Raw genomic sequence first — 14,804 nt, forward strand, 5'->3', positions numbered from 1 at the left:
TGCGCAATTGTGGGGAGCGGTGGTGTAGCGGTTGGCGTGCTACGCTATGAACCCGGCGACCCGAGTTCATTTCCCGCTCACGGCCAACACCAGTGACGAATTATTTGAACCGGTCCTGGGCCTCCCCTAGGTCGACTCAGCCTCAAATGAGTACCTGATGCTATGTGTATATATCGCCACTGGGGAGACAAAGGCGACCGGGCGTGGTGCTGGCCACCCACCCCCCCCCCCTCATGTGCCGTTCAGGCCTGCATAGTTGCTCGCTAAATGGCACTTGCCCAAACGGTCTGTTAGGGTGATACGGGGAATCTATTTGCAAGATTGTGGACAAATTTTTACGAGGTGTGTACTTGCGCGTGTCAATGCATACGTGGACGCGTGTGCATGTGTAAGTGTGTATCCATATGCATCTGAACGCTTGTACACCTACTTCTGTAGGTGTCTTCACACTGGTGGCTTCTGTTGTGCATACCTTCCTCTGTGTGTGTGTGTCTGGCTTACCTATGCTCCATCCTGGGTTTAACCAGACTAGATTGAGTGAGGAGCTCACAAATCCTTGAAAGATCTGGATACAATCCCATCAGTGAGCTTCTCTTGCAGTCAAGACTACGTTGACTGGGTCATGTAGCCTGCATGCCCATCCACCGCATGCCCAAGCAGCTTTTGTTTGGCGGGATAGAGGGGACAAAACGGCCGCGGCATGGGCTGGTGAAGAGATGGACTGTGGAAGTGGAAGTGGATTTACCGAAAGCTGGTCCCAGTGGTGTCCTCTGGGGGAGGAGGTTCGTGAACAACGCTACTGGGCAGTTGAGGGCAATTGTCCTCCATCAACAACGGAGGGCAGAGGAGCGAAAAGGCAGCAAATTGGCACATTGGGGGGAACACAGGTGGTGCATCTGCTGGTCGTCTTAGCCAACACATGGCACCTGGATCTGTCCCGTGACCTGGGAGGAGCAGCGAGCCTTCGACACTTCACATGGCCTCATGGTGCTCCTAACCGGGCACAAGCACCAGACTTGCTGCTTTTGCGTCTCGAACAAGCACGCTCGCTGACTCGTGTGTGTGTGTGTGTGTCCCGTGAGTAACCCCCCGCGCGCTTGGCTTTGCCGGCCCACAGGGCAGCACGCTGAGGAAGAGGAAGATGTACGAAGAGTTCCTCAGCAAGGTCTCCATCCTCGGTGAGTTTCATACCAACACCCCCCCCCCCCTCTCGGCGGCCGCCGTTTGTCACGTCTGGCGTCACTAATTCAACACCGGGCTTGGCCTCGGTTCTGTTTCAAACGAGCCGGCTCAAAAAGTCGCTCGCTTAACTGGAGCCGGCTCAGGGCGTTGTACCGAGCTGCGCTCAGGATTTCTCGCGAGCTGAGCCTTGGGCAGCACGCCACGGCCGAGCGGCTCAAGGCATGTGCCGAGCCGCGTTAGAGACACCAACTCCGGGGCCGTGCCGCCGCTAAGAATACAACTGCCGCTGTCGGGGCGAATCGGAACAGGAATCTTGTCTCCCGCGCGTGTAATTTCAACTCGTGACACTTTTGGCACGCGTCATCTTGGACCGGCGAATGTGTTTTGACGTGAAGCCCAAAGTGACTTGTGCTCGAGACTAAACATTTAGAAGCTCTCCCGCTCTCGCAGCGCCGGGCGTCCAGACGCGCGCGCAAACTAACCAGGGCTGACTTGGGACGCGGAGCTACACACACGCGTGGTGTGACGGCCCCTTGATTTGCGCAAGAAGTCGTGCGATTAAATAATAATACCAACCATGATCACCCAGGAATGTCCTTAACGCTCGTGACGTCACTCCACATCGACCATCCCCCCTCATTAATATTCATGAGCGGGTGACATCACTCAATATGGAGTACTCCCCCCCCCCGCCCCTCACTAATAATCATGAGCAAGTGACGTCACTCCACATCAAACAGCCCTCCTCATTAACAATCATTATAAGGTGACGTCCTCCAAATGCACACCCCCCCCCGCCATTAATATTAATTAGCGGGTGACGTCTTTCCACATGGGGGGGGCGAGGCGCCTCCTCCCCCCTCCCCAGCGTCAACTCACAACCCTCACCACAAAGGCAGAACCCTCACGTCACGCGATCTCCGTCACGCTACTGAGACATCAAAGTAAAAAGGACGTCATGATGAACAAGGGATTATAACCCTTTAAATGAAATGGGTCTGTGTCACCGCGCCCTTACAAATTGCACGCGAATTGATGCAATGAATATATCACGTCGTGGTCTGCTTTTCGCTCGCAAGCTTCAGATTTACTGCAATACACCCGTTCTTGGACGGGCAAAAGGCTAGTACTTTAATGTTCTTGGGAGCAACTGGCTTTTGTCAGAGTAATGAAGAATGTATCACGCTGCCTCTTTGCCTATTGGGGTTTATTCCCGTGGCTGCGGGGGGCAGAGCACCTGAAACCTTGGTCTGGCATGCTTGTGGGAGTCGTTAAAAATAAAAAGTTCGACTTTGTGAGAAGTTAATCATCATTACTCTGTGGAGCCATGTATTTTTCCCGAATTATTTCTATACGTAAAATTTTACCCCCAGCATGGGAATGTGGAATTTACACTTGGCTTAGGACTGTGACGGGTACTTGAGCAGGAAGATATTTCAGCCGGCACCATCTCCCACAGTTCTGCGATGTAGGAATCCATTTAGCGGCCACACGCACTGTCGCACGGTTTCATCACTCCGTCTCCGCGGTGAACGTCCTCTTGGGCGTTCCCTTTTTTCGGCGACCACTCCCAACGTTGGGCTTGCCCAGACGTGCGCACGCGCACACACACACACACGCAGTCCTCGGCGAGCTGAGCGCTAATGAAACACGGCCATTCTTGTGCGGTCGCTTCATCGCACGAGCGCGTGAGGTCGGAGGAGGTATTCCCGTGCCACCGCACGTTCCACCATCTCCTTCACCCCACCTCCCTCCCATGTTCCTCCCTCCTTCGCCATCTCCTCCCATCCTGTATCGTCTGAATTTGCAATGCCATCCCAGACGGACGTTTTCCTACAGACTCGGACATTAATTCCTGGAATCAAATCGTGGCTGTGCAAATAGAAGTTGGACGGTGGTTCTCTTGTCGGATTTCCCAATGTAAACAGTTATAAGAGTCACGTAGAAGGGAAATAATAAAATAAAATAAATTAATTCTCACGACGTTTCGATTTCCCTTCTACGTGACTTTACCGAAAGAACCAAGAATATGAATCCCTGCAGTCACGAAAGCTTGAAATCGAAAGTTATAAGAGTGTTCCGTGGGAGGTGGCCCTGTAACACTGTGGGTTTTTGGCTTCCGATGAGTAACATGTTAAATGGTCTCAGCTTGGTCACTCCGCTGTTGGCACACACAAATCAACTCCGTAGGTGTCCACTTCACATTTCGTCATTTGTTTCCACACTCCTCTCTGTCTTGTGCCAATACGCTCAAGTGGTGCCACATCTTTCTGCCACAAATCTCTTACGTCGTCATCATTGCTTCGCCGAGATTGAAACAAAAAAAGTTAAATAAGCAAATTGCGTAAAAATGCGCTTGGTAACGATGCCGCTGCTTGGATTTTAATACCCGGATCGGCGCGGTCCCCTTAAAAACGGGCGGTGTGAAAGACTGCAAAAAAATACCTGTACGGGACAGACGAGACCAGTGCACACAAGACAAAGGTACAAACGAAACATTGTAGAAACATTCGGTGCATGTGCTCGGGCCATATTCTACAACTAAACTGAACTGTTTTTTTATTTTTACCGGGTAAGGCCCCACTGAGCTCTTTGTCAGAAGCGAACCTGGCAGTCGCAAATGAGAGCTCAACGAAGTGGCTCATCGTCGTGTGGAAATTTGAAGCGGCCAAATACTCTGAACGTGTGACGTTGATTCTAAATGTGGGGGGGGGGGGCGGGAACCGGTGGACCACGGCGACCACAGGAGACGGAGCATGCAAACTACCAAATATGCAGCAGGCGTCGGGGTTTAGGATCGAACCCACGACCATCTCCTGCGTACCGGGCGAGGGAGTTAACATCTCCGCGGCGCCCCACGATCTAGACGAGGTGCCGTGAAGAGTTGAAGAGGTTTTTGTTGTTTTTGAAACGCTACGGCTCTTTTAAGTCCTTGGATTTGGCCCAGCGAGTGGCGACGGCATTGATAGCTCAACGAAGTGGCTCATCGTCGTGTGGAAATTTGAAGCGGCCAAATACTCTAAACGTGTGACGTTGATTCTAAATGTGGGGGGGGGGGGCGGGAACCGGTGGACCACGGCGACCACGGGAGACGGAACATGCAAACTACCAAATATGCAGCAAGCGTCAGAGTTTAGGATCGAACCCCCGACCATCTCCTGCGTACCGGGCGAGGGAGTTAACATCTCCGCGGCGCCCCACGATCTAGACGAGGTGCCGTGAAGAGTTGAAGAGGTTTTTGTTGTTTTTGAAACGCTACGGCTCTTAAAGTCCTTGGAAATGGCCCAGCGAGTGGCGACGGCATTGTCGCTCGAATCCTGACATCCACGGTGTGAGCGTTCCAACCCACAATGCATTGAGGTCAGAGGGCTACCTTTTTGGTCAGTTCTATTGTCCTCGCAAGCAGGATTTATGGGCAATGAGTTCATTTAGTATTGTCCCTCAGCTGTGATTAATAGCGTCGTTAAACGGTCCGAGAGAAAATGATTAAAAATTGTCTCCCGTTCGTTGCTCGTAATCGAAACAAAAAACAAACGCTGTTTGATGACAAAAATCGAATCGCCCGATTCCAAGAACACAGGATGAGATGTTACTATCCTTTGTGCAAGCACTTCCAAGAGTTCAAGAACAGTGAGCCTGGTGAAATTTGGGGAGCGCATCGTCAGTAGTGAACCTTTGGTTCCTAGGGTGTTTCGGCCTTTCATACTATACACCCTCCCCAAAGGCGGCCAGCGACAGGGTGATCAATCCTACGCTTGCGTCCCATTCCCAATTAGCCATAGGAGTTGCCTTGTTGTTGATAGCCAACATCCCCCTTATCAAACAGACGAATCGATTGATGTCAAAGCAATGCATCGAATCGTGAAGCAGTTGATCTGGCCCAACTAACTGATCTGGCAGAATTGATCTGGCCCAACTGACTATTGAAGGGTCCTCGCTGATCGTAGTCACGTGACCTCTAACCCTCTCGGGGGGCCATTCCTTGACGCAATGTCGTCAGCACCTAACCCAATCACTTTTAAGATACAAAAAAAACAGGTGACATCCTATCCTACATTGTCACCCTCCCCCCCCACCCCTTATACGTCGGTAATCAATAACAATCGCTAGCCTAATCAACTTGTGTTTTGCGTTATTTACGTGTGTGTGTGCGTTTTCGTTTTATCCGAGACACCCCTGCCTGCTACAATCGAGAGTTGAGCTGTACTCCGTCCGTTGGCACAATGAGTGGGCGTTACAAAACAAACTCAAGTCGGCCACGAGGATTTGCGATCTCTCTCTCTCCGCTGCTGTCTCATTAGCAGCGATGAACAACGGCGGAGAGAGGAGATTTGGTGGGGGGGGGAGGGGGGCGTGTGTGTCTGTGTGAGATCAGACCCCGGGAATTATTCCGCTTTCCGGGACGAATGTACCGCAGAAGGGGGGTGGAGGGTGGGAGCGGGAGGGGGGGGGGTGCTAGACATTTTTTAATCGTGATGCAGCCGAGCACAGCGATACATTAATTATTTAGAGCAAAGTCAACTTTGAGAGCGAGCTTGTTCCGTTCGTTGGCTCGCTTAACGATCTGAAGTCTGCCGGTCAGATTTTTTGGACGTGCCCGTTTGTGAATTGCATGGTATGTAATCCGCAATTCCCCTGGAGAAACTTAGACGCGTACTTGTACAGTGTGTGTCGTCGTGTTTTGGGGGGTCGGGCGAACGGGCGGTGGGGTGTGGAAATGAGACCCTTAGGAGAATGTACTGTCTACACAAGGCGAGGAGGATTCTACGGGGAAACTGAAATGTTTGTGACCTCGGGCTCGTTGCCATCACCCGCAAAAAAGTCCGGTCGCACGAGAGAGAAATTCGTGCGGAATTTCATTTTTTGTCAAATCGGTAACTATCATTTCCAAAGTTCGCTTCGACGTTGCTAACTTTAACCCAATGGTGTGGATTTTTTTGGCTGGGCGGATGGCTTGTTTACGACGCAGTGCTGGTTTTTTGGCCCGCGCGTCATTTCGTCTCACTTGTTTCATCTTTTCCCACTGCAACGCGTTCGCAGACCCACAATTCACCACCACCCCCCCCCCCCAAATTGGTGAATACCTGAATGTGAACTTTGATCTCACCTTAATATCCAACCACGCGGCTCGGCAGCAGAGCTGACGGTCTGCAATGATAATGCCGAGTTCAAATTCTGGTTAGAGGGTTGACTCTGCCCATCATCCATGCTGGCTTCTATAAAACGAGTACCACTTTGCAGCGAAGTCAACAGTGGTTGTCTTGTAGATAGCCTTACCCCCCCCCCCCACCATAGGAATGTATAACCTCCACCACTAGCACAGTGCTGTAAACAGGAGATGTTTACCAATTCCTCAATGCGCATGTGAGTTAGGAGGATCACTACACAGAGGAACATATATTTTTTCGAGCAAGCGAAACGGGCCGTACGCCGACGTCACGGCAGCCACAAGCGCCCGTGCACCGCGCGCGCTGTTGTGCGGTGTCGGCGCTTTAAGTCCGGGGCTTCAGAGTTCCGGCGGTCCCGCTTTAAGTCCCTCGCGGTGCAACTCGCGTTTCGTAAAAAAAAAAGCAGCAGCCGCCCCCCCCCCCGCCCCCGCACGCTCTCGCGCCAATTGCTGGCGGAATGGCCTCCTCTTTCGAACCCGCACGAGTTGTGTTTGGTCTGCTCCTCCGCGTCGAGAGTGCTCGTGCTGTACCTGCCAGACTTTTTGCCCCTCCATCCGCTCGCAAGCCGCCGGTCGACACGAACACTGTTGTGCAACCCGTTGCAATTGAACACTCATTTCCTTTCAAATTGCTTTTTGCATGTTAGTTTGTTGTCCTCACCCCCCCCGCCCGCCCGCCCCACCTGCGCACCCCCGAATTAGCACGGTTGGCTACGTACGGTGCGAAAGATGTTCGACATCCGTACAGACATCATGCCGCTGGGTTGACAGAGGCGGTGAGGGAGTGGATTCACGAAGCTTGCACCCGTCGTTTCAACTGCTTCACCGGAATGAGGAATTCGGAATCGAAATCTTCACTGAGATTGGAGGAATCCGATGAGCTATGAAGGAAGCTCTTTTTCACAGATGCCCATTAGGGGCGGGTCAGCAAGTTAAATCGAGAAAAGGTAAGTAAGTCGCTCAACATATATAGAAATAAAGAAAGTATTTAAGTGAAATTGCATAATTGGACCAACCACCTCTGGATTACCGGTTCAGTGCACTGACAATTACACCCCTCTTCTTGGTTCTTTCGGTAAATATTTCCCTTCTACGTGACTTTACCGAAAGAACCAAGAAGATGAATCCCTGCAGTCACGAAAGCTTTAAATCGCAATTACACCCCTGTTTGTTGCAGACCGTCTTGTGTTTACGCCCTGACATAGATGGGCGTAACCATCATCAGCAGGCCGAGCGAGCTTTAGTTATGTATTAACGCACACAGTTGTTTTTTTTTCAAGTATGAATGTGCATTTGTGAATACCTCCACGTGAACTTTGATCTCACCTGAATATCCGGCCACGCGGCTCGGTGGCAGAGTTGGCGGCTTGCAGCGATAAGGTTGAGTTCAAATCGTGGTTAGGGGGTTGATTCAGCCCATCATCATCGATGCAGGGTTTTGTAAGATGAGTGCCACTTTGCAGCGAAGTCAACAGTGGACTGTAGAATCTCCACCACTGCCACAGTGCTGTAAACAGGAGATGTTTACCAATTCCTCAATGCGCATGTGAGTAGGAGAATCACTACATGCCGTGGTGGCGAGATTGGGCACCACGGTAGCGAGGTGTTGACTACCTCGCCTGGTATACAGGAGGTCGTGGGTTCAATCCTGACCCTCAGGCCTGTTGTATATGCGGAATTTGCATTTAGAAACATGCGTTCAGAGTATTTGGCGGCAATACATTGGCACATGATGATAAAGCCACTTCATTGATCTATCATTTGTGGCCAGGTCGCTTCTGAAATGAAGCTATAAAGCTCAATGGGTCTTACCTGGTTAAAAAAATAGTTTATTAGTTTCAGTATCTTAGTCACCTGCATCATTAGCCCGAGAGTGTCAGTTTACATATCAACAAACATTGCTGCTTTGCTACACGCATATACATACACATCTGCATCTCAATGTGAACGTTGTTCCCATCTTAATGGCAGTATTTTGTGCCTTGTTTCAGTGATAGTTGGAGATGTTGAATTCTTTTTCGTGTTTCCCGCCCCCCCCCCCCCAAGAGCTCACATTCTTGCATTTCTCAGAAGAGCCTTGTGTGTTTTTTTTCGTTTTTTTTTCCATGGCACCAGATTGTTAGCGTGGCAACCAGCCTTTGAACTGCGCTGTCCGAAATATCTGCGGCAATAGCCCTTGCTAGGCGTAGCTCGGTGAACTGACACCCGGCATTACTTCATAAGCCACACGCATCCCACCTGGGCTGTTCGGTCTGGTTCCCTCCCTCCTCCCTCCCTCCCCTTTCCTCCCGTCTATCTCTTGCTGCATTCCAAACAGCAGGCAAGCCTGACCACCGTCTTCAAATTCTTGTGTGAACTAACCGCAGCAGACGCAGCAGCAGACACGGCAGCAGTCTTGCGCACGCATTTCATAGAGGCGGCGAGGTCTGGCGCGTATTCCAAGCCATCGGCTACTCGACCGCAAGACGTGGTGTAGGCCCGAGTGGGCCACAGTCATTGCACCTTTCGACAAGCGATGGTTTGACGCGGTTTGTTCACTGCATTCTTCCTCTCCCCCCCTCGTTAATACGGAGAATATACGAACCACGGATGCGTGATGGTGGCCATGCACCCCAAACTAGGGTCGTATAGCAGCAAACCAATGTAGTTTGCGTTCCTTCAACGGAGCGGGAGCAACAGCAAAAATGACATTCTCTCCTGAAGCCCTCTCATCGTGGCTGGCAGCAGCAGCAGCAGGCCTCGATATTGGCTTTTAGCTCATGAACCACATTGCCATGAGCAGAAAAGATATAACGTCGAGTGTAACACCACAGTCGTTGTACATGCAAGACGTGATCTCTAGATGGCCAAAGGCATGATTGTGACCATCGGATCAGGCCTCCCGTCAGACCTTGCATGTCACGTGACATCGCCATGCGGCCTTGTTTGAGACATGTGAGTTAAGGCAGCAGCGGTGGCAACGAGGAGACGACTGTTTTAGATCATTTCATTCGTTCGTAAATAAAATTTGTAACGGCAACCCGAGTTAGATTCCTGGCCGCAGATTAACATGGGTGTGCGAGTGGGATCTAAACCGGTCCTTCGTACACTCCCCCCCCCCCCCCCCGTGACTCCCTCCCTCCACCTGTTGTTCACCAACCCGCACCGACCAGAGTGGTGAAGTATGGTCAAACAAACCTCACGACCGACACGGCATGGGGGGGCGGGGGGGCGGTGGTCGGGGGAGGCGGTCGGGGGAGGCCTTCGCCATCCAGAAGCGGATTGACAAGCAAGGCTGTAAATTCTGTTAATTATCTTACTGCAGATATTCAGCGTTTACAGCGCTGCGTTGCCGTTGTGGTATGTTGGCAGTAAATCCGCTCAATAACCGAGAATACATTTTCGTCGTGTCCATTTAAAGTAAGGTTTTTGTGTTTGGAGTTGTTTCGCGTGGCTCCCGGCTGCGCCAATGCAAGACGGTCATTTTTAGTGGCTGACGTTTCCTAGGCGAGCGCTCTATTTTAAGACGAAATGAGCTCACAGTTTATTTCACGTTCGGTCATTGTTGGATCCAAAATAGATCGCTTATGAAATTGTCCGGCGACCTCTACTGCGCGACACATTTTGGTGTGCCTCCTGTTTGCAGAGGACAACCACGTTACCGCACACTGATTGAGAGATCCCCACCCCCCTCCCCCCGACCACGTAGCTCAGCGATAGAGCAAGCGGCTCGCAATCAAAAACCTCAACTCCTGGTTTGGGGGTGGGGGGGGGACTAACCCCATCATCCCTGCGGGGTCGATAAAAACGAATACCACTTTGTGGGGGGGGGGGGGGGGTAGTCAACAACATTTTTTTTTCTTTGGATAGTCTCGGCCCCGGCCATAGGAAAGTGGAATTTTCATTGGGCTGTTTGACAGTAGAGAGGTCACTGACACACTTTTTTTTTTGCACCCCTTTATTGAGACACCCAATGCGTTTGTGACCTCTCGTATCATTGAAACAAAACGCGACCCATCTCCGGCTCATTATGATCGAGAGTGGTTGTCCGATGGTTTTGAGAGAGCCCCCGTCATAGGAATGTGGAATGTCCTTTTCTGGCTCGGGGGGCCACCAGAGAGGGGGATGTAGGTTGTGAGCGGTCGCGCTGCAGCGTGGCGCGTGCTATTTTGGGCACAATGTCCGACGTTTTGCTCCTCGTGCCGGGAGCTTCTTCAGGAAACGTACGTCTCGAGTATTTGTCCGCTGTAAATGTCCACGTGTTGAAAAGCCGCTTCGTTGAGCTATCATTTGTGATAGCTCGGTCGCTTCTGAGAAAGAGCTACATTGCTTAGTGGGGCCTTACCTGCTAAAATATAAGAAAAATTGTTCATAGTTTACGTTATATAATGATGATATTACTCACCACAGCCGCACACTCAGCAGAAACTTTTTTAACTTTCCACTTGTGCATCATGATCGTCGTCGTCATGTATCCACATCTGGCTGCTGCCATGGTTTGTGTGCCGATGCGGTTGAGGGTTGCGGCACCCACGGGGGATCTTTGCACGTCGGGTCTTTCACGAGGAGGACGGGGTGTTTGATTGCGATTTCTTGTGAACTCCCATTTCTGCTCTCCGAGCCTCATCGTCATCGTCGGAGTTGAAGTTGCACCGTCGAAGGTTAAACGTGTGGGGTCCCATGATTGCTGTGGCCGTCAACCAGTGCGGCCAACACCTCGGCACCCTTGTTGCATTTCGCGCTCGTTACACATGACAAATTAACCACAATACCTTGCTGATCATCACGCGAACTCCGGTCATCCTCGCAGCGGCTTTTGGCTTGGCCATCGAACAAAGGCAGTCACACCGCATCGCGCGTTTTCAGGTGCGCTTCTGCGGCCGTCTGGAATGATCTTCCTTCCCATATTAGGAAGCCACTGGAGCCATGCACATTTAAATCTAGATTGAACACGAATTTCTTTAGAACTGCTTTTTTGATTTCGTTTGTTGTCCTTGCTCAGCACCTACGTACGGTGCAAAAGAAGTTTAACATCCCTGCATACATTTCTGAAACACCCTGGAGGAGAGCGTGACTGTTGCAACAACGACAACCACAAACCTTCCGTTTATTTTCAGCAACCGAAGCATTTTTGTTGCGCACCTCGGCAGCCGGAGTGAATGGCTCTGTAAAAGCAAGAGGCTGGATTTGTGCTGCCATTATCCATCCTCTTGCCCTATAACCGCGGGACGGCTTAAGCCAACCGGCGATTTGCTAGGTCCTCGTAGTGCGCAGAGCCCCTCTCGGCACGGCACGGCACGTCCACCGCCTCCTCCCCTCGTTCGCCGCGCTGCATAGCCCCCCCTCCCATCCCCTGCCGCCCGCCCGCCGGCCTGCCTGCCTGCCTGCCCACCCCCCCCCCCCAAAAACCACCACCGTCGCCCACAGCCATCCCCTAGCAATTCCTCACAAAGTACCGTTAATGATGGAGCGCAGAACCCTTCTTCCAGCGTGTAATCCCTTCCACCACCCCGTCAGGAGGTCAAGCTTCGGATTAAGCTAGGCTGCTGGGGGGGCTTTAGTTGTCCTCTGCAAATTAAATTGCGTGAACTTTTGCCGGCCGCTCGTAGGCGCGCGCATTAAAACGGCGGGCTTCCGCGCGCGCGTTTTCCGCATGCACGCGGAAGCGTGCGCGTTTACAAACAGACGGGCATCATCTTCTTGGTTCTTTCGGTAAAGTTACGTAGAAGGGAAATGATAAAATAACAAAAATAAAACATAATAAAATTATTCTCACGACGTTTCGGCCACAACGCAAGCAGCCGTCCTCAGGTGAAAAACATGTTTTATTTTTATTATTTTATTATAATAAAATAAGATAAAAATTCCTTTTATTTTATTATTTCCCTTCTGCGTGACTTTACCGAAAGAACCAAGAAGATGAATCCCTGCAGTCACGAAAGCTTTAAATCGAAACAGACGGGCGTCTGGGAATGGTGTGAGCGGTGAGGCCGTCTCGTGGTGTGTCCCTTTGGAGGGATGCTCTTGAGATGGTTGTGGAGGCGAAACTCGAAGAGGGTTTGGGTAGTCGTTGAGATGAGAGGAGGAAGTTTCAGTTACCGGAGAGCCACAGACGCACACAGAGAGACCCACAGACGCGCAGAGAGACCTGCATAACCACACAGACCAGCAGACTCGCACAGACCTGCAGACCCACACAGACCTTCAGACTTACACAGAGACCCGCAGACTCACACAGACCTGCAGACTCATACAGACCCGCAGACTCACACAGACCCGCAGACTCACACAGACCTGCAGACTCACACAGACCTGCAGACTCATACAGACCCGCAGACTCACACAGACCCGCAGACTCACACAGACCTGCAGACTCACACAGACCTGCAGACTCATACAGACCTGCAGACTCACACAGACCCGCAGACTCACACAGACCCGCAGACTCACACAGACCTGCAGACTCACACAGACCTGCAGACTCACACAGACCCGCAGACTCACACAGACCTGCAGACTCACACAGACCTGCAGACTCACACAGACCTGCAGACTCACACAGACCTGCAGACTCACACAGACCCACAGACTCACACAGACCTGCAGACTCACACAGACCTGCAGACTCACACAGACCTGCAGACTCACACAGACCCGCAGACTCACACAGACCTGCAGACTCACACAGACCCGCAGACTCACACAGACCCGCAGACTCACACAGACCCGCAGACTCGCACAGACCTGCAGACTCACACAGACCTGCAGACTCACACAGACCCGCAGACTCACACAGACCCGCAGACTCGCACAGACCTGCAGACTCACACAGACCCGCAGACTCACACAGACCTGCAGACTCACACAGACCCGCAGACTCACACAGACCTGCAGACTCACACAGACCTGCAGACTCACACAGACCCGCAGACTCACACAGACCTGCAGACTCACACAGACCTGCAGACTCACACAGACCCGCAGACTCACACAGACCCGCAGACTCGCACAGACCTGCAGACTCACACAGACCCGCAGACTCACACAGACCTGCAGACTCACACAGACCCGCAGACTCACACAGACCTGCAGACTCACACAGACCTGCAGACTCACACAGACCCGCAGACTCACACAGACCCGCAGACTCACACAGACCTGCAGACTCACACAGACCCGCAGACTCACACAGACCTGCAGACTCACACAGACCCGCAGACTCACACAGACCCGCAGACTCACACAGACCCGCAGACTCACACAGACCCGCAGAGTCACACAGACCCGCAGACTCACACAGACCCGCAGACTCACACAGACCCGCAGACTCACACAGACCCGCAGACTCACACAGACCCGCAGACTCACACAGACCTGCAGAGTCACACAGACCTGCAGACTCACACAGACCCGCAGACTCACACAGACCTGCAGACTCACACAGACCTGCAGACTCACACAGACCTGCAGACTCACACAGACCTGCAGACTCACACAGACCCGCAGACTCACACAGACCCGCAGACTCACACAGACCCACAGACTCACACAGACCCGCAGACTCACACAGACCCGCAGACTCACACAGACCTGCAGACTCACACAGACCCGCAGACTCACACAGACCTGCAGACTCGGACAGACCTGCAGACTCGCACAGACCTGCAGACTCGCACAGACCTGCAGACTCACGTAGTGGGGGGGGGGGCAATTATGCCCCATTCTTCCACACTTGTCCCAAGACGCCTCTTGAAAGAGACGGTAGTTAACCCACCGCACGCGGCTGCCGATCGACCTAACCGTGGTGTCGCCCATTCAAACCGCTGGGTGGACGACCTTTGGCTGCGCGAGTTTAGGGAGCTTAGCACCGTCACCTCGGCTGCCGAGCCGGGAGATCAAATTCAACCTTCACCCTTTTTGGATTTAAAGTCCACGCGTGCTAACCATTAAACCGCACTTAGGATTCTGGTCAGCATTGGTTTCCGGTCATCCTATGCAAATTTTGTGTGGGTTGTTCACTTGCGAAACTGCAAAAAAAAGAACGGCACCCTGGGCCTTCGAAATCACTTTATAACTGTTGATGTTATTAGTGCGAAATTGCACAGGTGAAGAAGGCCGTGGTTTTTCCCACCCCAGTATAAATTCTTTAGCCAAGGTCACAGCTAAATAAACAGCGGTCTGTTTTTTTTCGTGCGTTCTGCAGGGGGGGGGGGGGCGGGGGGGGCGGGGGGGGGGTCACGTGAATTTTTTGGTGGCGCATTCCTCTGCGAGTTGTCCCGTCTTGCCTACAAGTGTCTCTGTGTGTGTTCATCGGAATGCTCTTTTGCTTATCATTCTTCCTGACACTTCGATTTGCCCTCTTTATCGAGGCCCTATTTACCTGTCTTTGTTTTCAGCTTCTCTCTACGCTTGTTTCATCTCTGTTCGCTGAATAATAATAACAAATTTCATTCCGTATAGCGTCGTGCTAATTGCA

At 52.0% G+C, this 14,804-nt stretch overlaps 1 protein-coding gene across 1 annotated transcript in view; it reads left to right on the forward strand.

Annotated features, from left to right (window-relative positions):
• LOC144730279 (cAMP-dependent protein kinase type I-alpha regulatory subunit) overlaps window positions 1-14,804 on the forward strand; it is a 102,193-nt gene that overhangs the window by 55,203 nt on the left and 32,186 nt on the right. Inside the window, exon 8 of the mRNA XM_078610963.1 lies at window positions 1,118-1,178. Within this exon, the coding sequence (XP_078467089.1) occupies window positions 1,118-1,178 (61 nt within the window). The remainder of the gene's footprint in view (window positions 1-1,117; window positions 1,179-14,804) is intronic.

Source organism: Lampetra planeri, chromosome 35 (assembly GCF_965212315.1).
Source record: "Lampetra planeri chromosome 35, kcLamPlan1.2.h2, whole genome shotgun sequence".
NCBI lineage: Eukaryota > Metazoa > Chordata > Hyperoartia > Petromyzontiformes > Petromyzontidae > Lampetra > Lampetra planeri.